Source organism: Hordeum vulgare, chromosome 5H (assembly GCF_904849725.1).
Source record: "Hordeum vulgare subsp. vulgare chromosome 5H, MorexV3_pseudomolecules_assembly, whole genome shotgun sequence".
NCBI lineage: Eukaryota > Viridiplantae > Streptophyta > Magnoliopsida > Poales > Poaceae > Hordeum > Hordeum vulgare.
The window spans coordinates 310,782,366-310,808,276 of NC_058522.1; the positions used below are offsets into that span (position 1 = coordinate 310,782,366).

General features: G+C 45.5%; 2 protein-coding genes across 3 annotated transcripts; both read right to left on the reverse strand.

Moving 5' to 3' along the window:
- Positions 1 to 16,598: 16,598 nt before the first annotated feature.
- Positions 16,599 to 18,214, reverse strand: LOC123396579 (cysteine protease XCP1-like). Its single transcript, XM_045091476.1, has 2 exons — positions 17,105 to 18,214; positions 16,599 to 17,004 (listed from the first exon to the last, which is right to left on the reverse strand). The coding sequence occupies exons 1-2, from the start codon at positions 17,951 to 17,953 to the stop codon at positions 16,783 to 16,785; spliced, it is 1,071 nt and encodes a 356-aa protein (XP_044947411.1). The 5' UTR covers positions 17,954 to 18,214; the 3' UTR covers positions 16,599 to 16,782.
- Positions 18,215 to 21,848: 3,634 nt separating this feature from the next.
- On the reverse strand, positions 21,849 to 25,220 carry LOC123396577 (putative receptor protein kinase ZmPK1). 2 transcript variants are annotated; one of them, XM_045091475.1, is made up of 2 exons: positions 24,243 to 25,220; positions 21,849 to 24,146 (listed from the first exon to the last, which is right to left on the reverse strand). In XM_045091475.1, exons 1-2 carry the CDS (start codon positions 24,518 to 24,520, stop codon positions 22,076 to 22,078), a joined length of 2,349 nt encoding a protein of 782 aa, XP_044947410.1. In that variant the 5' UTR covers positions 24,521 to 25,220; the 3' UTR covers positions 21,849 to 22,075. The 2 variants fall into 2 exon arrangements, with proteins under 2 accessions (XP_044947410.1, XP_044947409.1); XM_045091474.1 differs by having other exon boundaries at positions 21,849 to 25,220.
- Between the last annotated feature and the right edge of the window lie 691 nt (positions 25,221 to 25,911).

Here is a 25,911-nt window from a genome sequence, read left to right on the forward strand (position 1 = left end):
AGATGGGAGCCATAGGGGCAACAGGGGGCCCACAAGCCACCCAAGAGCGGCCAGGGGGTAGGCCGCGCCTGGCAGGCTTGTGGCCTCTTGGTGGCTCCCCTCCGGTACTTCTTCCGCACAGTATTTTGTATAAATCCAAAATAATTCCTCATTGATTTTCACGGCTTTTGGAGTTGCGCAGAATAGGTATCTCAAACTTGCTCCTTTTTCAGACCAGAATTCCAGCTGTCGGCATCTCCCTCTTCATGTAAACCTTATAAAATAAGAGAGAAAAGGCATAAGTATTGTACCGTAAAGTGTAATAACAGCCCATAAAGCGATAAATATCAACATAAAAGCATGATGCAAAATGGACGTATCAACTCCCCCAAGCTTAGACCTCGCTTGTCCTCAAGCGGAAGACGAGATCAATAAATATGCCCACATGTTTAGAGATAGAGGTGTCGATAAAACAAAATACGGACATGCAGGCATCATGATCATAATTAGAACAACAATATCGTCATATAATCTCTTATGCTAAAGTGACAATTCCTTCACAAAGTAAAGTATGGATCAAGAACCCTACTGAGAATTAACAACCAATAGCCTTTAGTCATTGAAGCAATTGCAATTTATCATAACATCGGAAAGAGTCAAATAAGAGCTTGTAAAGCAAATCCACATACTCAATCATCCTTTTGTCTTCTACAATTGCTAAAACTCACATGGTACTCATGAGATCAAAGTTTCAGTCGAACACAGAGAAAGATAGGGGCTTATAGTTTCGCCTCCCAACTACTTACCTCAAGGGTAATGTCAACAATAATAATTCATGAATACTTACTTCCAAGTTGACATATGAATATAGATCTTTCCCTAGCACATGACATTAGCCAAGATAAAGGCGAAATAAGGAATTGGTGTCGATCACCATAACTATTTTAAGGACAAAAAGTAGAGGTACAAGATAGGCCCTTCGCAGAGGGAAGCAGAGGTTGTCATGCGCTTTTGAGGTTTGGATGTGTAACCTCTTAGTGTGAAGGAACGTCACTTTATATTGCCTCCTGTGATAAGAACTTTATTATGCAGTCTGTCGCTTTTACGTCTTCCTCATCATAGGTTCGCACAAAGCTTATTTTCCACACACTAATAGATCCTACATATTTAGGGAGCAATTTTTATTGCTTGCACTGATGACAACTTACTTGAGAGATCTTCTTCAATCCATAGGTAGGTATGGTGGACTCTCATGGCAAAACTAGGTTGAAGGTTTATGGATGCACAAGTAGTATCTCTACTTAGTGCGGAAGTTTTGGCTGAGATGAGATGGAAGCAATCGTCATATGCTAAGGGATCTCTAGTCATATAACATTGTTCGGAACCAAGCAAACATAATTCATTATGTTGTCTTCCTTGTCCAATACCTACTTCTAAGCATGTAATAGTTTAATGAGTGTTCACAATCATAGACGGTGTCAAAGATGATATATTTATATGTGAACCTCTCCTTCTTTATTACTTCCAAATAATTGCAACAATGGCTAAGGTCTACGTTTGTCCACCCACAACAAGTTTCAATCAACAATCTTTTTAGATGTGAAGCCATCACTTCCCATAAGATCATTACATGATCTTTCATGCTTTTGCTCTTTTATTATTCTTTTCTTTAGATCAGGGCATGAAGCAAGGCCCTTAACTAAAACACTCTTTATTATATGACTCACGAACTCGAATACATTGGGGGAGACACAAAGCAAAATTCAATCCTAGATCATACTAAGAACTTTATTCTACTAGAGAAAGATAAAACCAAAAAGAATCTAACTAAGAAAAAGGTAAAGGCAAAAGATGTGATGGTGATACGATACCGGGGCAACTCCCCCAAGCTTGGCACAAGCCAAGAGGAGTGCCCATACCCGTGCTTAATTGTCTTCCTTCAAAGGTGATGGTGGTGGAGTTGTTGCAATCTGGGGTTGATTCTCCGTCTTCCAAGGCATAGCTGCTCCATCATGGAAAGATGATCGAGTCTCCGAAATCCTCAAATCTGCAGCCAACCGTATTGATTTAAATCTATACTCATACTCACAGGTTTGGTTCTGCAGGTCTTAGATCTGGGCTTGGAGGTGATCAATTCTGTCATAGAGCCTCGAGAGGTGCTTCCCGATGTCATTGGCATCGATCTGGGCTTAGAGGATACTTAGTTTTACCACACAAGACTTCAGCATATCTAACAATTCCCAAAGGGCATATAGTATCTCTATTGGCAAGCTGAATAGTGACATCAATAGGTTACATCTCGACAGGTGCAATCTTGTCTTTAATTTCATCATATAAAGATTGAGGTATTGCACTAACACTAGCACCCACATCACATAAACCATGATAAGAATGATCTCCTATCTTAACAGAAACAACAGGCGTGCCAACAACAGGCCTATGTTTGTCTCTAGCATGAGGTTTAGCAATTCTAGCAGCATCTTCACAGAAGTGAATATCATGCCCATCAACATTGTCGGACAGGAGATCTTTGATAATAGCAATGCTAGGTTCAACTTTAATTTGCTTAGGGGTGTAGGTGTTCTAATGTAACCCCTACATATCACAGTTGAAGCTTTAGCATGATCCTTTATTCTAACAGGGAAAGGTGGTTTCTCAATGTAAGCACTAGGAACAATAGGATCATTATAAGCAATGACTTTCTCTTCAACTTGATTGGGTTTAACTACATTGACTTCTATGGGAGGATGATAATTAAACCACTTCTCTTTAGGGAGATTAATATGAGAAGCAAATGATTCACATAATGAAGCTACTATCTCAGAGTCAAGTCCATGTTTAGCGCTAAAATCACAAAAAGTATTTATTTCAACGAAGGATTCAACGCAATCGAACTTAAGATTCATACATGAATCCTTACCTTCATCAAACTCCCAATCTTCAGAGTTGCATTTAATTCTTTCCAATAAATTCCATTTGAAGTCAATATCTCTCTTCATAAAAGAACCGGTACAAGAAGTGTCAAGCATGGTGCGATTATCATGAGAAAGCCGAGCATAAAAGTTCTGAATAATAATTTCTCTCGAAAGCTCATGGTTGGGGCATGAATATAACATTGACTTAAGCTTCCCCCAAGCTTGAGCGATACTTTCTCTATCACGAGGCCAAAATTATAAATATAATTCCGATCACGATGTACCAGATGCATAGGATAAAACTTTTGATGAAATTCCAATTTCAATCGGTTGTAGTTCCATGATCCAGTATCATCACATAGTCTATACCATGTCAATGCTTTATCCCTCAAAGATAAGGGAAAGACCTTCTTCTTGACCTCATCCTCGGGCAAACCTGCAAGCTTAAATAAACCACAAACTTCATCTACATAGATTAGATGCAAGTTGGGATGTGATGTTCCATCTCCTGTAAAAGGATTAGCCAACAGTTTCTCTAGCATACCCGAAGGAACTTCATAATAAATATTTTCATTTGGTGCAGTAGGTTGAGGAGCAACTCCTTGTGCTTCTGTTCAAGGTGAAGATACCCCGAACAAGCTCCTCAAAGGATTAGTTTCCATAGTGACAAGTGACAATAAATTTCAGCACACTATATAAATGTTTCCTTACCAAATTCCACATACCAAAGGCGCTTCACTCCCCGGCAACGGCGCTAGAAAATAATCTTGATGACCCACAAGTTGTAGCGACCCGACTCAAAACGAGTCAAGCCTCTGTGTTTCTGTGCCATCCCTGGATCAGTATGCTGGCACACACAGTACATCAATGTATATATCAAAGTGCAATCACATGTAAATAGCGTAAAACTGATATATACCTTAAAATCTCAGCGGAAGCAGTCAGAGGGAGTGGATTCCCAATAAACACCAACGGCAAGTTGAGTGTAGACCGTAACCCTGAATCGTACTCTTACTCGTCGAACAAAAACATCTGCAACATAAGACGTTGCAGCCGTGTAGGTCGGCATATTGAATATGCCGACAAGTCACATATGAGAGGGGGTAAAATATCATCAATACTATATGCATATATGGGAGGTGGTGCTGTAAGTTTTAGCGTAAAGCAAATTTTCTCCTACAACAAGAGGGGCTAAAAGCAAAATATTACTACACTGTTGGTTGTTAATGAGATGGTTCCGCCAACCAGTTCTCATACCCAAGTTATCAATATTACCCTCATCAAATATATATAATGGTGTTGAGAATTCCAGATAACTTCAGTTCCTTTGGCTCAAGTTGTCCATGACCGTGGACACGGCTAATCGATTAGGTTTGAGTACTCTGCAGAGTTTTGCACACGTTCCCCACAAGATTTGATCGCCTCCGTGTATGTCCTCGCACTTCAGGGTGTTTGAAGACCGGATGATCAAAACATGGTATTTCAACGGGTCCCTCTGAATCCCTGTCGATGCCCATCCAATCCTACCGTTCTTCTACATCTGCTGGCACCGCCTGTCCAGAGTCGCCGCGTTGTCCAACCAAGCCAGAGCGCATAATGACTTGTGGCTGTGCAGGTAAGCCTTGGGTCTTGAAAATATCCGTCCGTCTCTTTGAGCCTGGGTGAAGCTTTCCGCAAGATGTCATGGCACGTCTCCAGCATCCCGAGTCATCCACTGGTTTCTCCAGGGAGCCGATCAACCGTCCTTCACCCAGAGTTGCATTGCATCACGAGGTCTTGAAAAGTCTTGACTTAACCGGTCTTGGTTATTAAACTATTCTCGCATCACTCGTGATAAACTCTCAACCAGAATCCCGTCTACTCAAGCATAGCAATATGAAATTTGTCGTCCCGGGCCAAGTAACGGGGTTGTTGGGTGCCTACCACATGATACTACAATATGTAACCATAATTTCCAATTACCTACTCAGCATTCAATTGGGCATAGGATGGTAGAACTACGATGCATAAAACATAGTTGATACATGATCAAATGACTTGCCTGGTGATGTTGACGAAGAAGAATTTTCGTTCTCGAGGAATAACTTGATAAAACTATTCGTCACTCTCCGGTGAAATCTATATAACAAACATAGTATTCACATAAGCACTCACACTAGCAATCATTCTAGCAGTCAATTAACAAACAGCAATAAAAGTTGATGCAATCAAAAATCAATAAGAGAGAGAGGATAAAATCCAAAGGAAACTTCAAAGAAGCTAGGGAGCCTTCTACTACAACATTCACAAAAATAGTTTTGTCTAACAGAAAATAAAACACTAGAATATTCAGAGAGTAAAATATAAATTGAACTAAGATAAAATAAAGTATTTTTCATAAAACTATTTGAAAGTATTTTCAAATGGGAGTTGAACTAGTAGAGAAATCAATTGCAAGTTATTAGAGAACTAGAATTGATTTCATGATAACAAATAAAAATAAAAATTTGTTGAAAACCTACTGTTAACTAACACAAATAAAATATAAACTTTCTGAAATATAAAAGAAAATAATTTAAAAACAATTATAGAAAAAGAAATAGCCATAATCCTAAAGGAACTAAAACAGAATCTGTTTTGGTAAAAACCCCATGTAAAAATATTTTTAAAAAAATGAAACTTAAACTACTGAAAGATATGATCAATAGGAAACAGTAGCAAAAATAATTAATTTAAAAGCTATTTTTAAACTCCCGGTATAAGCAAAACAATATTTAAATCAAATCTGATCTAATTCAAATTTTATAAATCCAAACATAGACAAATTATATATCTACAGAAACTACATAAAAATTTTGATCCAACGCAAAAAGAATCACCTAATTCGGAGTTATAGACTAATAGATATAAATTTTCTAAGATTGCAATTTTCTGAAAAAACTGCAATACGGGATTTCGTGAATCTCACCGGAGTTAGTCGCCGGAGTTGGAGAAGACGGCGGGAAGGTTGCTCCGGTGGCCGGCCGAGGCGGTGGAGGGGTCCACGCGATGGGGGAGGGCTCGGGCCGAAGGTTGGTGGCGTCGGCGGGGCGTGGGGGCGACGGGAGGGAGCAGCAAGAGCTCCAGCGAGTTCCTGTTGGAGGCGAACTCCGGCGAGGTGGGGGCTGCGTTCCGACGAGGGGAGGGACTGGGCTACGGGGAAAATGGGGAGAGGAGGTTGAAGGGAGTATTTATAGGGGCTCGGGGTGCTCGGAGAAGGAAGGAACGAGGAGATCGGGCTCCGGATTCGAATCCTCCATGGAAGGCAGGAAGAGCACGTACAAGAAGGAAGGAGATGATCTCGAGGTTGAAGAAAAAGATTTGGGCCAGATTCGTTACGGGCCCATTCCAGTTTTTCCTAATAAATGTGATTTATTTCCTATTATACAAAAATCGGAAAGAAAACTAAATAAAAGAAAATCTATAATACTTTTATATAGACATATTATATATCAAAATTTGCAGAAAAAGATTTCCTACGAGATGAACATATTTTCAAGACCAAATAAAAATCTCACAAAATCAGAAAATTCAAACAGTGCTACTGTTTTAAATAAAAGGCAAAGAAAACATTTTCAAAATACTAAAATGGATTCAAGTTAATTTCTCTCCATTTTTATATTGAAGGGAACCCTTTTACCCTATTTTACATGCATTTTATTTTTGGAGAAAATAAATAAATTTGAAAACCACTTCAAAATTGTTTTTGAACCCTTATATAAAACATTTTTCAAAATAGTCTTGTGAGTTTCATATGTTCAAATAAAATTTCAAATAGCCCCTGGTTTGGAGTGTCATATCGCTCCTCTCAAGATTATGAATATGGTCAAGGGGATTTAAATTCATTTAAACTTTCAAATAGGACCAAAATATGAAATAGATTGCAAAAGGAATTATTTTCACAAACCACCCTTTTTCCAAGTCCTTTATTTTGAAGAAGTCATGTTATCTTCTCTCAGTGATTTGTATTGGATGAATTTGAAATCACGGGAAAAAGGGGAAACTCATTTTATTCCCTCTCATTCTAAAAGTTTTAAAAAGTTTCAAATTTCACTCAAGTTTCAGTCACTCAAACAAACAAGCAATCAATCTAATAATTGTATTAACATTCCAAAATTTGGGATGTTACACAAGTGTAGGGGGTCTATCGTACTCCTTTCGATAAGTAAGAGTGTCGAACCCAACGAGGGCAGAAGGAACTGACAAGTGGTTTCCAGCAAGGTATTCTCTGCAGGCACTGAAATTATCGGTAACAGATAGTTGTGTGATAAGATAATTCGTAGCGAGTAGCAAGTAACAATAGTAACAAAGGTGCAGCAAGATGGCCCAATCCCTTTTGTAGCAATGGACAAGCCTGGACGAACTCTTATATGAGGTAAAGCGCTCCCGAGGACACATAGGAATTTCTGTCAAGCTAGTTTTCATCATGTTCATATGATTCGCGTTCGCTACTTTGATATTTTGATATGTGGGTGGACCGGTGCTTGGGTGTTGTCCTTACTTGGACAAACATCCCACTTATGATTAACCCGTCTCGCAAGCATCCGCAACTACGAAAGAAGAATTAAGACAAAGTCTAACCATAGCATTAAACTAGTGGATCCAAATCAGCCCCTTATGAAGCAACGCATAAACTAGGGTTTAAGCTTCTGTCACTCTAGCAACCCTTCATCTACTTATTACTTACCAATGCTTTCCTCTAGGCCCAAATAATGGTGAAGTGTCATGTAGTCTACATTCACATAACACCACTAGAGGAAAGACAACATACATCGCATCAAAATATCGAACGAATACCAAATTCACATGACTACTTATAGCAAGACTTATCCCATGTCCTCAGGAACGAAAGTGACTACTCACAAAGCATAATTATGTTCATGACCAGAGCGGTATTGAATAGCATCAAGGATCTGAACATATGATCTTCCACCGAGTAATCCAACTAGCATCAACTACAAAGAGTAATTAACACTACTAGCAACCTTACAAGTACCAATCCGAGTCGCGAGACGGAGATTGGTTTCAAGAGATGAACTAGGGTTTGGAGATGATATGGTGCTGATGAAGATGTTGATGGAGATGAGTCCCCTCCGATGAGAGGAGTGTTTGTGATGACGATGGCGACAATTCCCCCCTTCGGGAGGGAAATTTCCCTGGCAGGACGGCCCTGCCGGAGCTCTAGATTGGTTCTGCTCAAGTTCCACCTCGTGGCGGCGGTGATTCCTCCCAAAAGCCTCCTCTTCATTTTTTCTGGGACGAAACCCTCCTGATAACAGAAGATGGGAGCCAGAGGGGCAATAAGGGGCCCACAAGCCACCCAGGCGCGGCCAGGGGGGTAGGTCGCGCCTGGCAAGCTTGTGTCCTCCTAGTGGCTCCCCTCCCGTACTTCTTCCGTCCAGTATTTTTTATAAAATCCAAAATAATTCCTCGTTGATTTTCACGGCTTTTGGAGTTGCGCAGAATAGGTATCTCAAACTTGCTCCTTTTTCAGACGAGAATTCCAGCTGTCGGCATTCTCCCTCTTCATGTAAACCTTATAAAATAAGAGAGAAAATGCATAAGTATTGTACCATAAAGTGTAATAACAGCCCATAAAGCGATAAATATCAACATAAAAGCATGATGCAAAATGGACGTATCAACGATGATGGTGACTATTCACCATTAAGAAAAGCTCGACTTGTCGCAAAGATGTTTCCGACAAGATCAAAGAGTTGACTATGATGAGACTTTCTCACTCACAGCGATGTTAAAAGTCTGTTGGAATTACGTTATCAGTTGCTGCATTATTTATGAAATATTGCACACAGGATGTCAAAACATTGTTTCCTCGACGGTTTCCTTGAGGAAAGGTTGTATGTGATACAACCAGAAGGTTTTGTTGATCCGAAGGATACTAACAAGTATGCAAGCTCCAGCGATCCTTCAATGGACTGGTGCAAGCATCTCAGAGTTGGAATATACACTTTGATGAGATGATCAAAGATGTTGGGCTTGTACAAGGTTTATGGGAAACTTGTATTTCCAAAGAAGTGAGTGGGAGCACTATAGAATTTCTGATAAGTATATGTGGTTGACATATTGTTGATCAGAAGTAATGTAGAAATTCTGTGAAGCATAAAGGTTTTTTGAAATGGGGTTTTCAAAGGAAGACCTGGATAGAGCTACTTGAACATTGAGCATCGAGATCTATGGAGATAGATCAAAATGCTAAACAGAACTTCCAAATGAAATGCATGCCTTGACAAATTTTTGAAGGAGCTCAAAATAGACCAGCAAAGAAGGAGTTCTTGGCTGTATTGTAAGGTGTGAATTTGAGTAGGACTCAAAATCCCGACCACGGCAGAAGAAAGAGAAAGGACGAAGGTCGTCCCCTATGCCTTAGCCGTAGACTCTACAGTATGCCATGCTGTGTACCGCACCTGATGTGTGCCTTGCCACAAGTCTGTTAAGAGGTGCAGACAGTGATCCAGGATTGAATCACTGAACAACGGTCAAAGTTATCCTTAGTAACTAATGGACTAAGGAATTTTCTCGATTATGGAGGTGGTTAAAGAGTTCGTCGTAAAGGGTTATGTTAATGCAAGCTTTGACACTAATCCGAATAACTATGAGTAGTAAAGCGGATTCGTATGGTAGAGTAGATATTTGGAGTATTTCCGAATAGCACGTGGTAGCAATATCTATAAGATGACATAAAGATTTGTAAAGCACATACAGATCTGGAAGATTCAGAACCGTTGACTAAAACCTCTCTCACGAGCAAGACGTGATCAGACCCCAGAACTATATGGGTGTTAGATTCGTTAAAATCACATGGTGATATGAACTAGATTATTGACTCTAGTGCAAGTGGGAGACTGTTGGAAATAGCCCTAGAGGCAATAATAAATTAGTTATTATTATATTTCCTTATTCATAATAATCGTTTATTATCCATGCTAGAATTGTATTGATTGGAAACTCAAATACATGTGTGGATACATAGACAACACATTGTCCCTAGTGAGCCTCTAGTTGAGTAGTTTGTTGATCAAAGATGGTCAAGGTTTCCTGGCCATAGGTAAGTGTTGTCACTTGATAACAGGATCACATCATTAGGAGAATCATGTGATGGGCAAGACCCAAATTATATACGTAGCATATTGATCTTGTCATTTTATTGCTATTGTTTTCTGCGTGTCAAGTATTTATTCCTATGACCATGAGATCATATAACTCACTGGCATCGGAGGAATTCCTTGTGTGCATCAAACGTCGCAATGTAACTTGGTGACTATAAAGGTGCTCTACAGGTATCTCCGAAGGTGTCCGTTGAGTTAGTATGGATCAAGACTGGGATTTGTCACTCCGTGTGACGGAGAGGTATCTCGGGGCCCACTCGGTAATACAACATCGCACACAAGCCTTGCAAGCAATGTGACTAAGTGTAAGTCATGGCATCTTGTATTACGAAACGAGTAAAGAGACTTGCCGGTAACGAGATTGAAATAGGTATGCGGATACTGACGATCAAATCTCGGGCAAGTAACATACCGAAGGACAAAGGGAATGACATACGGGATTATATGAATCCTTCGGAGAATATGTAGGATCCAATATGGGCATCCAGGTCCGCTATTAGATATTGACCAAGGAGTGCCTCGGGGTATGTCTATATAGTTCTCGAACCCGCAGGGTCTGCACACTTAAGGTTCGATGATGTTTTAGTATAGTTGAGTTATATGTGTGGTTACCGAATGTTGTTCGGAGTCCCGTATGAGATCATGGATGTCATGAGGGTTTCCGAAATGGTCCGGAAACAAAGATTGATATATAGGATGGTTTCATTTGGTTACCGGAAGGTTTTCGGGCATTACCGGCATTGTACCGGGAGTGACGAATGGGTTCCGGAAGTTCGCCGGGAAGGGGGCAACCCACCCGGGGGAAGCCCAATGGCCTTAGGGGTGGCGCACCAGCCCTTAGTGGGCTAGTGGGACAACCCAAGAGAGCCTTGGCGCCATAAGAAGAAAACCAAAGAAAAAAAGGGGAGGTGGGAAGGAAGAGAAGGACTCCACTTTCCAATCCTATTTGGAGTAGGATTGGAGTAGGAATCCTCCTCTCCTCCTGGCCGCCGCCCCTTGGGGACTTGGTCCTCAAGGCAAGCCTCCTTCCCCTCCCTCCTATATATAGTGGTGATTTAGGGCTGATTTGGGACAACTTTGCCACGTGCAACTCAAACCTACACCTCGTAGTTCTTCCTCTAGATTAGATTTCTACGGAGCTCGGGTGGAGCCCTGCACGAATAGATCATCACCAACACCGGCGCGCCGTCGCGCTGCCGGAGAACTCATCTACTTCTCCGCCTTGCTTGCTGGATCAAGAAGGCCGAGATCATTGTCGAGTTGTACGTGTGCTGAACGCGGAGGTGCCGTCCGTTCGGCACTAGAGTGCAACGGATCGTGGGATGGATCGCGGGACGGTTCGTGGGACGGTTCATGGGGCTGATCGAGGGACGTGAAGACGTTCCACTACATCAATCACGTTTCTTAACGCTTCCTGTTGTGCGATCTACAAGGGTACATAGATTCAAATCTCCTCTCGTAGATGGACATCACCATGATAGGTCTTCGTGTGCGTAGGAATTTTTTTGTTTCCCATGCAATGTTCCCCAACAATAATAACTAATTTATTATTGCCTCTAGGGCATATTTCTAACAGGCTTCCCGTCGTAACACGGACTTGCAGCGGCGGAAAAAGTGTTTCGGGAGTGCTCTTAGGGTTTTCGGAATATTTGTGAATTTATAGGCCACAGAGGGACGTCGGGAGGCATCCAGGGGGCCAGAAGCCATCAGGGTGCAACAAAGCCCTGGGCCATGCCCTGTTGGCTTGTGCCTCCCTCGTGCGGCCTCTCGTCCACTTCTGATGCTTGCAGGTCTTCATATAGTCCAGAAAAAATCATATTAAAGTTTCGTGGCATTTGGACTAAGTTTGATAGGGTAAACCTGCAAAGCAAAAAGCACGCGGAAAACAGGAACTGGCACTCAGCACTGGGTCAATAGGTTAGTTCTCAAAAATATTATAAATTGGTATATAAATGCCAGAAAAGTATCCTAGAATGATAACATATCACCATGGAACAATCAAAAATTATAGATGCGTTGGAGACGTATCACCGACGCGCCTCGCTCACGCTGCTGTTGCCTTCCCCCGCTACCACCCTTGTCGTGCCTCCCTCGTGTCGCCGCCGATTCATCCACCCGCCACCGTCGCACCTCCCTCGCGCCTCCGCCGCCGCTTCATCCACCTGTCGCCGCCATGATTCCCTTGCACTGCCGCTACACAACCATTCGCCGATGTCATGCTCCCAAGCACCGCCACCACCACACCCTCCTCATGGCTTTCGACACCTCCGCAGGCTCCCACCTGTTCGCCGATGCCAACCCTCTCGATACCGCTGACATCTGCAACCTCAACATCCATAAGCGGGTTTTGGTCCGTCTTGCCCAAACAGACTCCTCCTATTACGCTTGGAAGGCCTACTTCTCCCTTGTGTTCCGGGAGTACAACCTCCTCGGTCACGTGGATGTCTCCGTTGACTCAAGCCTCGTGACCGCACATCACAAGTGGTCTGCCATCGATGCCACACTCATCCGATGGTTCTTCCTCACCATCTCGCCCGACCTGTTTCATACGGTTGTGCACGACGGTGATGATGCATGTGCTGTGTGGACCAAGCTGAACGGCCTATTCATCGACAATCGCCTTCAACGCTGCATTTTTCTACAACAAGAGTTCTTTGGGTGCCATTGGGATAACTCCTCCGTCGGTGACTACTGTCTCCGAGTCAAGACCCTTGCTATCAAGCTCCGCGACATTGGCGTGAAGATTGATGATGACACCCGTCTTAGCATGCTCATTGCCAGCCTCGACAAGGACTTTGGCAACGCCGCGGCCAACCTCTCCCTCATCACCGAGCCCTCCTTCACCAAGTTTGTGGCCTATCTCTAGCTGGAGGAACGCCGTATGAAACAGGTCAAGAGCCGAGCCATGCATATTGCCCTCGGCGCCGGCGTAACTCGTGGCGGCCCTTCTCCATCGCTCGCTGCTCCTCCACAACAATGGCCCCTACGCCCTTCCAGCCGCCGCTGGTGCCCCTGCTACCGACACTCTTCGGCATGCCTCCGCCTACTCTCGCTCATCACCGGGGCGACCGGCATGGTGGCCGCGAGCAGCAGCAGCAACCGGCGGGTGGCGCCCCTCGTCCGCAACAGCAACAGGCGCAGCAACCCACTCCTCCTTGGGCCGGTGGCTACAACCCATGAACAGGTGTCGTTCACGCGTACACCATGTCGGTCACTCGGGCACCGGCACTCACTTCTCCCGTGTTGCGATCCCTGGCTCATCAGGCACATGTTGCCGCACCGCAGCCGTACGGCGGGTACCCTCCTCCACCATCGCAGCTCACCGGTGCCTACAACTTCCCCATGGCGCCTCCATCACTTCAGCCCGTGCTGCCTCCGGCACCATGGGACCCGAAGCTTCTCGCCGCGCTGCACAATGCTCCTTCACCTAATACTTATACCGGTGGTGGTGACTGGTACATGGACAATGGGGATACTGCTCACATTTTCGCTAATCCTGGTAATCTTACCTCTTTCTATCCCGTCAACACCACCACCCGTATAACTGTCGGTGACGGTTCCACCCTCCCGATCACACATGTCAGGCACATCTAGTTTCCTTCTAATTCCATGCCATTGTCTTTATCGAACATTCTTGTTTAACCCGGCCTCATTAAAAACCTTGTTTCCGTTTGTTATCTTGCTCGTGAAAATCCTGTGACTATTGAGTTTGACAAATTTGGTTTTTGTGTCAAGGACGCTCGAACCAATATGGCACTTCACTGATCTGATAGCCCCGAAGAATATCTCTATTCGGTCCACCCGAAGTCCTCCGCCACCATCGCTCTACACGCTCCAATGCTTTGTTGTTTGTCTATCACCAGGGCGTCGATACTGCGTATCTGCTCCTCTACGTCGATGACATCATTCTAACAGCATGCACGCATGGACTTCTCAGTTAGCTCACTGACCGTCTTCGCGTTGAGGTTGCCATCAAGGACTTGGGTGTGTTGCACTACTTCCTCGGTGTTGAGGTGGTGCGTTGTCCTGATGGTTTCTTCCTTCACCAGCGGAAGTACGCTCATGAGCTCCTTGACCGTGCTGGAATGCTTAATTGCAAAACCGCGGCCACGCCTATCGACACGAAGGCCAAGCTCTCTGCCACTGATGGTTCTCCTGCATCGGATGTTGCGTTCTACCGCTCCATTGTTGGTGCTCTACAGTACCTCACCCTTACTCGACTGGAGCTCCAGTATGTCGTCCAACAGGCCTGTCTTCATATGCATGCTCCTCGGGATGTTCATTGGGCCTCCGTCAGGTGGATCCTCCATTATATTCGTGGCTTTGTGGATCTTAGCATCATGTTGTATGCCTCTGTCTCCACCGACTTCACAGCCTACACCGACGCTGATTGGGCCGGCTGCCCCGACACACGGCGAACCACTTCGGGTTACCGTGTCCTCCTTGGTCCATCACTCATTTCGTGGTCGTCCAAGCGGCAGCCTACAGTCTCCCGATCTAGCGCTAAGGCTGAGTATTGCACGTGGCGAATGTCGTCGTCGAGTGCTCATGGCTTCGTTAGCTTCTTCTTGAGCTCTCATGCCCTGTCAACATGGCGACGATGGTCTACTACAACAAGTCTCGGCCGTCTACCTCTCTGCCAACCCGGTCCATCATCGCCGCACCAAGCACATTGAGCTTGATATCCATTTTGTTCGGGATCAGGTGGCCCTTGGCAACGTTCGTGTTCTACACGTTCCCACGTCCCAACAATTTTTGGATATCATGACCAAATGCTTACCGACAACGTCCTCCGAGGAGTTCCGATCCATTCTTTGCGTTACCAATGCCGACGCTTTGACTCCGGGGGTGTTGAGTATATATGTTGTGTGCATATTGTGTATTTGGCCCACCTCCTAGTCCTTGTATAGTTGAGGTCGTGGCTCACCTTGTACATCATATATACGTGCGATTGCACCTGGTCAATACATCGTGCAATTCCATCATCATACAAAAACTTCCCAGCTACGATCCACATCAAAGTTGACCCAATACCTTCACCACAGTCCCTGCTCCTGCATATGAACGTTCCCCTATAATCTTCTATGGACTCGTCTTGCAGGTTTGCCTAACTTAGTCAACTGAGGACATGGGTGGTGGGTAGGATGAAAAAAATGTTTGATTCTGATAGCTCCGCGATCCGATATGACATATAGATCAGGAGAACTGGTGTCTACTGCACCAACATCTCACTCATATTCTCACTGCCTTCCCTTTCCTCACCCGTATCTTCTGAATTTGATTCAACTTCCTCTTCACCCGTTACACGTGCGTTGTCACAATCTCTCTCATCCTCAACATGATATGTGCCACCGTTATCTTTCGTATCGTCATGCTCCGTTGCATCCTCACCTACGACGTCCAACGTGTATAACCATTAGTAAAACCCTCTTCATCAAATGATATTGCAAGTCATCTTTCATTTGAACCATTCTTGTGTTGTCACATCTACATCGTGGACAACACATCTTTCGTCAGCAATTGACCTCCATGCGTTGGAGGGCGACTTGAAGAAACACTTCCAACTCCTCAACGACATCATTGGTCTCCCTATTCTCATACATCCATCTTCGATCCATCTATACCAAAAACATGTATTATTAGCACTTCCATATGTACGATGATGCTTCATTTATATTGACAAAAGTAACAATGGCTACATAACCGACCTTGGACACACATGTAATTTGTGTTCCCGATATAATGCATTGATCAAATTAACGCTCAAGGGTGGATCAAGAGGCTTCGAAGAAGCCGTTCGGTTTTATAGTTGCTTTCTAAAAGATTTTGTTTTTTTACAATGGAAATACCTAAAAGTTTTGTTTCTGTTATCATTTTGAAGACTATATGTTTTGGTCTCGCACGAGAGAAAGGGAGGGAGCGAGAGATGGCAAAAATCTTCACTGATTGGATTGTTTTTGTTATTGAAAAATGATTTCTCGTCGTCAAATGATAGTGGATGATTGATCATACATACGCCTTTGTTGAAATTTGTAGGCGCATCTATAGAGTTGTTGGGAGGATCCATGTGCGAGATGTGGGGGTTGTTGGTCTCCATTTGCAATAGCAATAGCAGTACCAGTAGCACCTACCCAATCGCCGATATGCAGGAGGAAATAGAATCGTTGAACAATGACTTGGGGTTTTAGTTCAGTGCACAGCTGGAGTAATATTTCCGTGAGCACAACCGGGGACCGACATTTATGCTTTTTTTTATTGTTGAGAAGAATCATGCTTAATTTAACTGTGAGTGCAGGTGGACCGACATGCTGTTGTTGCAATATTCCAACCGATGTTTCTAGACCATATTTTTCTCGAGAACATTGGACAACTGATCCCAGTGTCTTTCCGAACATGTTACAAAATGTCTTCGGTTTCAGTTCCGAACATGTTACAAAATGTCTTCGGTTTCAGTACAGTGCTCGCGCTCACGTTTACCTCTGGAGTTTCAGACATATTCTCTCCATTTTTAAATATAAGTCTTTTAAAAAAATTCACTATAAACTATATGCTCAACAGAAACTGGGAAACAAATTTTATTATTTCAGTCCATGTTCGTCGTTTTAACCGAATTAAAGGAACTCTTGAGATAAGAAAAAAAGTGAAAGAAAAAGCAGGGAAATGCAAAGATCGGGAACAAGGACTCTCAAGGATGGTTCAAATCTTCAATCCTCTGGATGGATGCAGCATCTGAGCTTGGAGCATCAGTTGTCCTTGGTTGGGTAGGAGGCCATCTTGTTGATGCCGCAGAGGCCCTCGCCGTTGCTGGTGCCCCTCTTCATCCTGATGTAACCCTTCTCGCCCCACTGGGCGCCCCACGAGTTCCTCACGATGATGTAGTCGTGGCCCTTCCCCTTGTCCGACCCGTACCCGACCGCCGCCACGCCGTGATCTAGCTGCGCGCCGCATGGACCGTCGAAAACTCCCTGCAACAACCAAGAAATGGTGTCATATCGCAGCTTCTTTCCAAAAGAAATGGTGTTTTCTTTTCCGTTGCTAGAATAGAAAGACGATATGCATGCTTACCCCGCTGTAGAACTGGAAGTGCCTGCCGGAGGCCTCGATGGCCACGGACACGGGCTGGTGGGCGAGAGCCTTGATCAGCGCCTGCTCGTCATTGGCCGGCACATCCTCGTAGCCGCTGATCGTCACCGCCTCCGACTCGGCCTTCTTGCCGTCGCCGCAGCTGCCTTCCTCCATGAGGTAGGGGTACGCCTCCTCGGTGTGCAGCCCGCCACTGGACGCGATGTAGGAGAAGGCGTAGTCCATCAAGCCGCCATTGCAGCCGCTGTTGCCATCGACGCTGCAGTCGATGAGCTCCTGCTCCGACAGCGCGGTCAGGTTGCCTGTCACGATGGCGTTGATCCCTTCCACCGCCGCCACCGTCGAGAAGGCCCAACAGCTGCCGCACTGCCCCTGGTTCTTCACCTCTGTCACCGCGCCCTTCTTCCTCCAGTCCACAGACTTGGGCAGGTCGCTGGCGCTCACGTCCTCGTACCTGAAGCTCCGGCTGCTGCCCCGGCGAGCCGGAGCGGCATCGAGGCCGAGGTAGGCGGCCTTGAACTCGTCATGGGTGAGGTCGGCAAACTCGTTGAGGCCGAGCCAGTAGCTGGTCACTTCCCGGTTGATCTTGTCGATGTGCTTCAGGTTGTCCTTGAACACCTCGAACCTGTGCAGCTTCTCCTCGAAGCTCGCGTACGCCTTCTGGTGTTTGGCCAGCCACTTCTCAAACAGCTCGACGAGTCTTTCGTTGGACGACAGGTCCTCCTCCGAGTAGCCAACAATGGAGAAGTCACTGTTGCGGGCCACACACGCGCCGACGCAGAGGAGGAGAAGAGCACCCGAAAGCTTCATCAGATGCTGAGGAGAAGCCATGCTTGATGCCAGGAATGCAAGTGTTGGCGGTCAGTTAGTTGCAGGATGGAGGACAGGATGCATGTATTTGTAGTCTCAATTTGGGCATGCCATTGAATTGCTTCAAAGCAAAGTCAAATGGAGAGAAGATAAGATGCACCATTGAGTGTTTTTTCTGGATCATGCCAAGGCTTTAAGCTTTGATCTCTGACGGCGAGACTTGGCTTCCAAGCATGTATGCTAGGTTCAGAGTGAGCATCTCTTTCTGTTTGTGGTGCCTGCAAGAAAGTTCAGACGAAATCTTAGTGCCTCTGGACCTCACTGAAAGCAAAATCTTAGTGCATATACCTAAAGAAGAAGAAGGTACATACAACCTGATGGGTGAACTATCAGTGTCAAGAGGTTGTCATGAGTCTTTTCCAGGGAAATGCTTCTTGTCACAGCAAGCTGAAAATAGTGAAGTACAATGTTTTCTACTATATGTGTTCACCGAGAAAATTGGCTATTTGCCATTTTCGATATGGGGCTTCGTAAAATTGCCACTTTTAACATTGAATTCGTAAAAATGCCACCCAACTCGTGTGCATTTTGATTAAGAAGCCATTTCGCCTTTTTTCATTGATTTTATTTTTCTTTTCCATTTTCTGACACCTGAAAGAACCAAAGTATCCCTGGTGATATCTACTGCTATCTTCACGTATTTAGCATCATATAAGAGCGCTTAAAGCGGATGAGTTCGTGCTTGCCGCATCCCTGATCGCCTGCACGTCTTGCTTCAATCGCTGGACACCGCCGACCGCCACTGTTGCTAACCCACGCCTCCACACACCATCATGGCTCGCCATCTTAGCTGGAGCATGCCCATGTGAGGTACCACCGGTCGCCGCAGTTGCTAGCCCACGCCTGCGCGCAGCATCGCGGCTCGCCGCCCTAGCTTGACCATGCCTGTGTGAGCAACCGCTGCTCGCCCTTGTCGAGCTGATGCCTGCACCCTGCAGCTCGTCGGCGGTGCTCGCCCTTGTCGCGTTCATGCTTGCAGCTTGCCGTCGGTGCTAGTCCACGTTTGCACGGGCCGGTGCAACCTGGCAGATGCCTGTGCGCGAGCCACCGCCTCTCGCCGCTGCTGCTCGTCCACACCTATATGCGCGCCAGCGCAGCTTGCCCTTTTGGCGTGTTGGCGGCAGCAGTTGCAGGAGGAGACGGATGCGTGCGTGCAAGTTGTGAAGACAGATAATGCAAGCAATCTGACGACAAGGATGTGCTAGCCACCAGCAATCCATCCAAACCAGGCCACAAACACATCGAGTAAGGCTGTAAGATCTAAGGGCATTTTGGTCCTTTCAGCTGCCAGAAAATGGAAAAGAAAAGAAAAATAAATAGGAAAAGGAAGAATGGCATGTTAATCAAGGTGCCCACGAGCTGGGTGGCATTTTTCCGAAGCCAATGTTGACAGTGGCAGTTTTGCGAAGCCCGGTTTTGAAAATGGCAAATAACCGATTTTCTCTGCGTTCACCAGATTGTTTCAGAAAAGTACCGTGGTCGTGTGTGCCTTTCCTTAAAAAAACATGTACCTTTTGAAAGAAAGTAAGGAAATGTTATCTCTTGGTGATTACACTTGCTACTTGGAGTAAAAGAGGGGCATCATGCTCATCATACTCTGTCATGTGCATACAGTGACATCATTTCGTGACATATACTTATTTCTCTTTTTAGACCACAGAAAAGCCAAAGCAAGCTAATGCATGTAAGTTTTTTTTTGTTGGTTGCTTTTAGCTTTGCAGGAACATTTTTCTTTCATGCACAATGCTGTACTATAAACATTCAGGAAAAGGCATAAACTGATCTTCTGCTGATATTAGTTTGCTGTCAAGCAGTTCAACATGTGTATATCTATACCCTTGGTTATCTATCACGACATCTATACTATGGGTAAACTTTCTTGTGGATCCGCTGATGATCCGCTTGGGTGCCAGATCTTCATGAATTGGTGTAGTGATTGTATGAATATGAATTTCAATATGGATTTGTAGTGCGACTACGACTTGTTGCTTATGTATGTGTGATCTTGGATTTGTAGTGTGACTACGTTCTTTTCAGATTGCCTGATGGACCCTTACATAATGTATTAATTTTGCTTGTGATGAAGTGTAACTTCAACTTCAAAGTAGGAGTATATTGGAAATTTAGTGTTGCCAAAATCGTAAGGAGAGCAAACAACCTATGATCTTGAAGGACCAGAAATCTGAACCGCGGTGCATTTAGGCATTTCTTACGTTTTGCCCGTAGCAACATAGGTATTTTGCTTGTATGGTAAGAGTATCTGTGGCAAACTCCAGCCATCATACTGGGATGCTGATCGATATCAGTATTCTTCACACACTATGGACGCGTTTGGATGGCTGCATACAACCCAACCAGGCCCGGGCGGGATGAAAATGGGTCGTTTGGTTGCCTGCAGGCCGGCCTGGCTCGCATTTGCATGAAACTTAAAGCACCCCAGAGCCTGGCTCGCTGGGAACGGCCGAATCGGCCATTTTCAGCGAGCCAGGCTGAGTCGAGCGGAAAATGAAGAAGCGGCGTAGGGCGCGGTGCAGGGGGGAAGCAGGCGGAGATGGCGGGAGGGGAAAATCGGCCGAGGCGGGGTGGCGTCAAATATACCCTCACCACCCCATTTACTCGCTCACCTCAAGCTTTAGAACAAACCCTCCTCTGTTGTTGTTGACACCGGCGGCGGTGGCGACTCAAATATGCGGCTGCGACGGCGGCGGTTGCTCGGATCTGACCTGCAACGGCAACACCACTCCCTGGTAGCGGCAACTTCTTCTCCCCTTCTTCCTCGACTCCGTCCGGCCATCCTCGTCTCCGCCATGTCTCCACCGACATCGAAGTTGGTAAGCTACCCCTCCCCCTCCTCTGTTATGTGATAGGTCGTTCGATAGGAGCGTTTAGGGTCGATAGCGCCTACCCTGACCGCACCATGGATGTGGCTTAGGTTGTGGATGAACAGACGAAGCTTCTAGTTCAGGCAGCATCGCTGATAGCTGTGGTTCAGGCCTGGATCATGTTGGTCCATAAGAGAGTTGTTCATCAGAATGAGAAACATCTCATCCGGTATGGTCCGATGTTAATCCGGGATCAGGAGAGGATGGCCAATCTGAACTACATCTACAACTGCAACGGCACAGAGGCTTTGTGGATGCTTAGAATGAAAAGTGCTCCTTTCAACAGACTTGTGCAGGCTTTTAGGAGCAAGGGGCTGCTACAAGATAGCATCAACACCACTGTGGATGAGCAAGTGGCCATGTTCCTCCATGTTGTTGGTCATAACCAGAGGTTCAGGGTTGTACACAACACCTTGAGGAGATCAAGGGAGACCATCTCCAGGTACTTCAAGCAAGTGTTGTATGTTGTTGGGGAACTCAGAGGAGAGATGATCAGGTCACCAACCGGTCGGACTCCTACCAAGATTCGCACTAGCCCAAGATGGTACCCATACTTCAAGGTCTGATTCCCTCATGCAGAAAGCCCAATGCAGGCAACCACTACATGCTGATGTTGGTTTCTAGCCTCATTTGCCCAACCAGGTCCAACTGGGACAAGTATGCAAAGTGCCCTCAAACAGAGATGTGAACCGAACACGCCCTATATTCCGTTGACAACCTTCAGCATCTTGTAAACTCAATGACTTCTAGGAGTTCATCTAAAAGAGGACTTCTATAGGACTGAAAGTATATATGTAGATACGTGGGTGTAACTAAACTAATGCTAAATTATATGGTAACGGTATCCCGCGACAACAAAAAAGAGCACACGATTTGGTGGTTCACCTTAAACTATATTGAAAATCAGCCAGGAAAAATGGGAGCAGAGTAAACAGAAGAAGCATAAGCATTACAAGTATCTTTTAGCAAGGACATTGTTCCCAAACTATGTCAAACTTTTGTATTCACATGATATCTGCAAATTCCAAATTAGCATGAAAAACATGGAAATTTCACCACTGTGACCTAGATGGCTGGACCCAATCTATCCAACGTTCAAATGCATCACAGTGACAACTGACAACTATTTTACATCCTTTACCTTGCAATCAAGTACCCTTCACCTTATTCATACATTCCACAAACAATGGTAGTCCAAACACTAACCACTAGCTTCGTCAAACGGCAGGAGAGTCTGGACTACAGATTCCATGGTTGGCCTCTTGTTTCTGTCTTCCTGCAGGCAGGAAACAGCCAACTTGATCATTGTTCTTGCTTGGACATAGCTGAATTGTCCACCCAATTCAGGGTCAACAAATTCATTAATCGATGATTCTTCAAGTCCTCCCAGTTTATCAGCAAGCACCCTGACAAGCTTCTGCAGCTTGCTATGCACCTCTGAACCTGAACCTACAGCCAACTCTGAAACTCTTGTCCCAGATAAAAGCTCAAGCAAAACAACTCCGTAACTATAAACATCGACTTTCGCCGTGATTGGGAGGCTTGAAACCCACTCAGGAGCTATGTAACCTATCGTTCCTCGCACCTGCGACATGTTCTGTGTGGCTCCGCCTCTGTTTAGTAACTTTGTCAACCCAAAGTCAGTGATCTTAGGCTCAAAGTTTGTGTCCAACAGTATATTCTCAGGTTTCACGTCACAATGGATGACCCATTCTAAGCACTCATGGTGAAGATAGGCCAACCCTTTTGCGATACCCAATGCGATATTAAACCTTTGCTTCCAGTCCAGCACGATAGCTTTTTGGTCATTGAACAAAATGTTTGCCAGAGATCCGTTCTCCACATACTCACAAACCAACAGCCTGTGTGACCCTTCTGAGCAAACCCCCCATATTCTGGCCAAATTCATGTGGTAGATCCTCCCAATTACGCTCAGCTCAGCTTGAAACTCTTCCTTGCCTCGACTTACATTTTCCAGCTTCTTAACAGCCACTGGCCTTTCATCTTCTAGGACACCTTTATACACAGTGCCTGAGCTTCCCCTTCCTAGCTCAACTCTGAACTTTCTTGTTGCCTCAACAAGCTCTCTGTAACTGTATCTTCGAAAATGACTAGTCATCACCCTGTAACCTTCCTCAGCTGCCCACATTTCTGATGGTCTCAGCTCTCTTCTCAAGACAAAGAACCATGCAAATGTTATGAAAGAAACCTCAAAAACAAAAATTGCAACTATGAAACTGTAGAAGTACAACCAATTTAATTCTTCATCGCCAGTTTTGTGCAAATCTGGAAATGGATATCTGATTCCTCTGCTCATCTGATTGCAGTCGAGACGAGGAGGCGCAGGATCCAATACATTGGACTGAGGAATAGGTGTATCTGAAACATTCAACCTGGCAGGAATTTTGAGATATATTGTACGCACGCTGCGTGTCGCGCAGCTCTTTCCATTGAAAAGAAGAGCTTTCGGGTAGCATGACCCTGTACCTTGTTGGTATTGAAAGCCTTTGCAGGTGCAGTCATTGATGCAACTGTTCCTACAAGCCTCAAAGGAAACTCCCAGAAGGCGCTTCTGATCCGATCCCCAGAAATCCGTGTGTGGGAGTTTTACAAACTTCATAGGTTCCTGATCATGACATGGTATGTTGAAACTAGCCGTGCAACCTTGGGTCCAGTTACCCGGGTTGGTCATCACATAACCCGGTGGGCATGAACACGTAGGTTCAGGTGAGTAATGACAAATTCCATTCTGACCGCACAAACCATGGATAGTGCAAGGTTGGGAGATTGCTACCATTGAAACTGACCACATCCCATCTGAGTCGTTCAGGCTGTACAAACGGAGATTACCATCAGGATCAAGAGTTAGCCTTCTCTTAGTCCCCGACGCTGCATCAGAGGCCTTAAGTAGCACTCCATCAGCAAAATCACTAGATGCAAGGACCCCATTGTTGTCTAGAATCGCCAATCTAGTACTGTTATACCGGCTTCTGTTATTGTCGTACACACTGTTATCAGGGTTTGGCCAGTATATATCCGAAACCTCGGGGACATCATATATAAGTGACAGCAGTGATATATCATTGAAACGGAAGATGTAGTTACCAGGAGCATGCGACTGGGTTGTTGAGACCAACTTTGTCGTAGCCGTGATGTACTGGGCTGGTAGGAGCGTGTCTGTCGGTGAATCAAAACTTTGCCATATTGTCGCGCCGCTGGTGTTCTTCATTACGAGATTCCCAGTGTCCAGCAGCTGAGCATGCTGAATATTTCTGTGGTAGTTGCCATCATGATCAGCTTGCCACACAACCGAGTCATCATAATCTGTGAGGACCATGTTACCATCCTTGTGCAAGGTCAGGGCTGACCTCCTGGAGTGGACGGGGCGGTGGCGGTTCGCACTCCAGACGACGGTCCTGTTGGCTGCCTTGGAGTACCATATTGAGAAGGTGAAGGCGTTGTCGTAGACGCCGTAGAAGCCACAGGAGAAGGTGCCATCCGGTGATTGCAGGATTTCACTTTGGTAGGCTTCGACGGTGAGGGAGGTTCCCGGTCGCAGTATGTCTCGATTTGCAGCGCTCGAGACAAGTGCGAAAAAGGAGAGGAGGTAGATAGTGGCAAGGCGTGTTGGAAGAGCAGGAACCATGGTTGCAGAGATAGCAGCGCCAGATGACGGCTGAACAAGTACCACTCGTCTATTTAAGGTAAATTTCTGTCTCAATCCTGAAAGGAAAATATTAATCTAAAGACAAAATCAGGATGCTACGGAGTTTCAACTCCTTAAACATCTAAAAACGTCAGGGCTGTAATCATGCCAGTGCCTTTGCCTCACAGCCTCACAGGCAGTCAAAGTCAGACTTGCACCCACCGGAGGCAGTCCAGGTAGAGAGTGACACATCTGACCAGATAATCAAAACACTATGCCAGCATCAAAACCACCAATAAAGATGGGGACACTTGTGTCCATTACAGCTAACTGATTGATGCTTCGATGGTGACTTCTGCATTTGAACATTCAAAGGAATTGACCATGGATCAGGCCAGGGTGGTCACTTTCAGGGAACTGATGCCCACGCTCTAATCCACATAATAGAATCTGCAGCTTCCAGGAATGGAGGCAGTTGACGAATACCACGTTGAGGGTCCAATATGCCCAATAAAGGGCTCAATCTAGTTTACCAATATTCGTTAAAAACAACTTTCCTGCAGCTTAACTAATAAAAGGAGTTTCTAAATAAGCACCTACTCCCTCTATCCGCGAATAAGTGTACATCTAGCTTTTGTTCTAAGTTAAAGTTTTAAAACTTTGATCAACTATATAGGAAAAAAGTAGTAACATATATGACATCAAATTGATATATTGGTAGAGGCTAGGGTTCTACCAGCGTAGGTTGTGGGGGTGGAAGTGCGGCCGGCGCGGCTGGGGACGCAGGCGCCGACAGTTGGGCGCCGTCGCTGCGAGAGAGAGAGAGAGGCGGCTAGGGTAGGGCGGCTAGGATTAGGGTTCCGGCTCCTCTGGGAGCCGGGCAATAGAATTGTCTTATTGCTTAATTCCGAAATAATTGTTTACATCTGTTTATATAATCTCAATAACTTGGACTCTAAGATAACTAAGATAACTTGGACTCTAAGATAGCTAAGATAACTTGGGCTAAGCTCGTAAATAACCCTGCCCATTGGGCCTCCTCCGTTGGTACGTCGTACCGGTCATAACATTTCTCCCCGCCTTCTCAAACAGCTCGTCCTCGAGCTGAACATCAGGAAACTGCTGGCGGAAATCGTCGAGCTTCTCCCAAGTCGCTTCCTCCTCTGGCAGGCCGGCCCACTATACCAAGACATGCCAGACGCCGCGGCGCTGCTGCGCCTTCGCCACCTGCGCGGGAGCTGGAAGGAGGCGGCCATCCGAAGTAGGAGGAAGGGCCGGCGTCGCTGCAGGAGGGTCCCCGCGGTAGGCCTTCAGTAAGCCGACATGGAAGACGTCGTGGAGGCGAGAACCAGCTGGCAGCTCCAAACGGTATGCGAGTGTGCCGACACGCT

Coding starts and splice junctions, on each gene's coding strand:
- LOC123396579 (XM_045091476.1), bottom strand. CDS start 17,953: ATGGCTTCTCCTCAGCATCTGATGAAGCTTTCGGGTGCTCTTCTCCTC. Junction 17,005..17,104: donor ACTTCCAGTTCTACAGCGGG/GTAAGCATGCAT, acceptor TGGTTGTTGCAG/GGAGTTTTCGACGGTCCATG.
- LOC123396577 (XM_045091474.1), bottom strand. CDS start 24,520: ATGGTTCCTGCTCTTCCAACACGCCTTGCCACTATCTACCTCCTCTCC.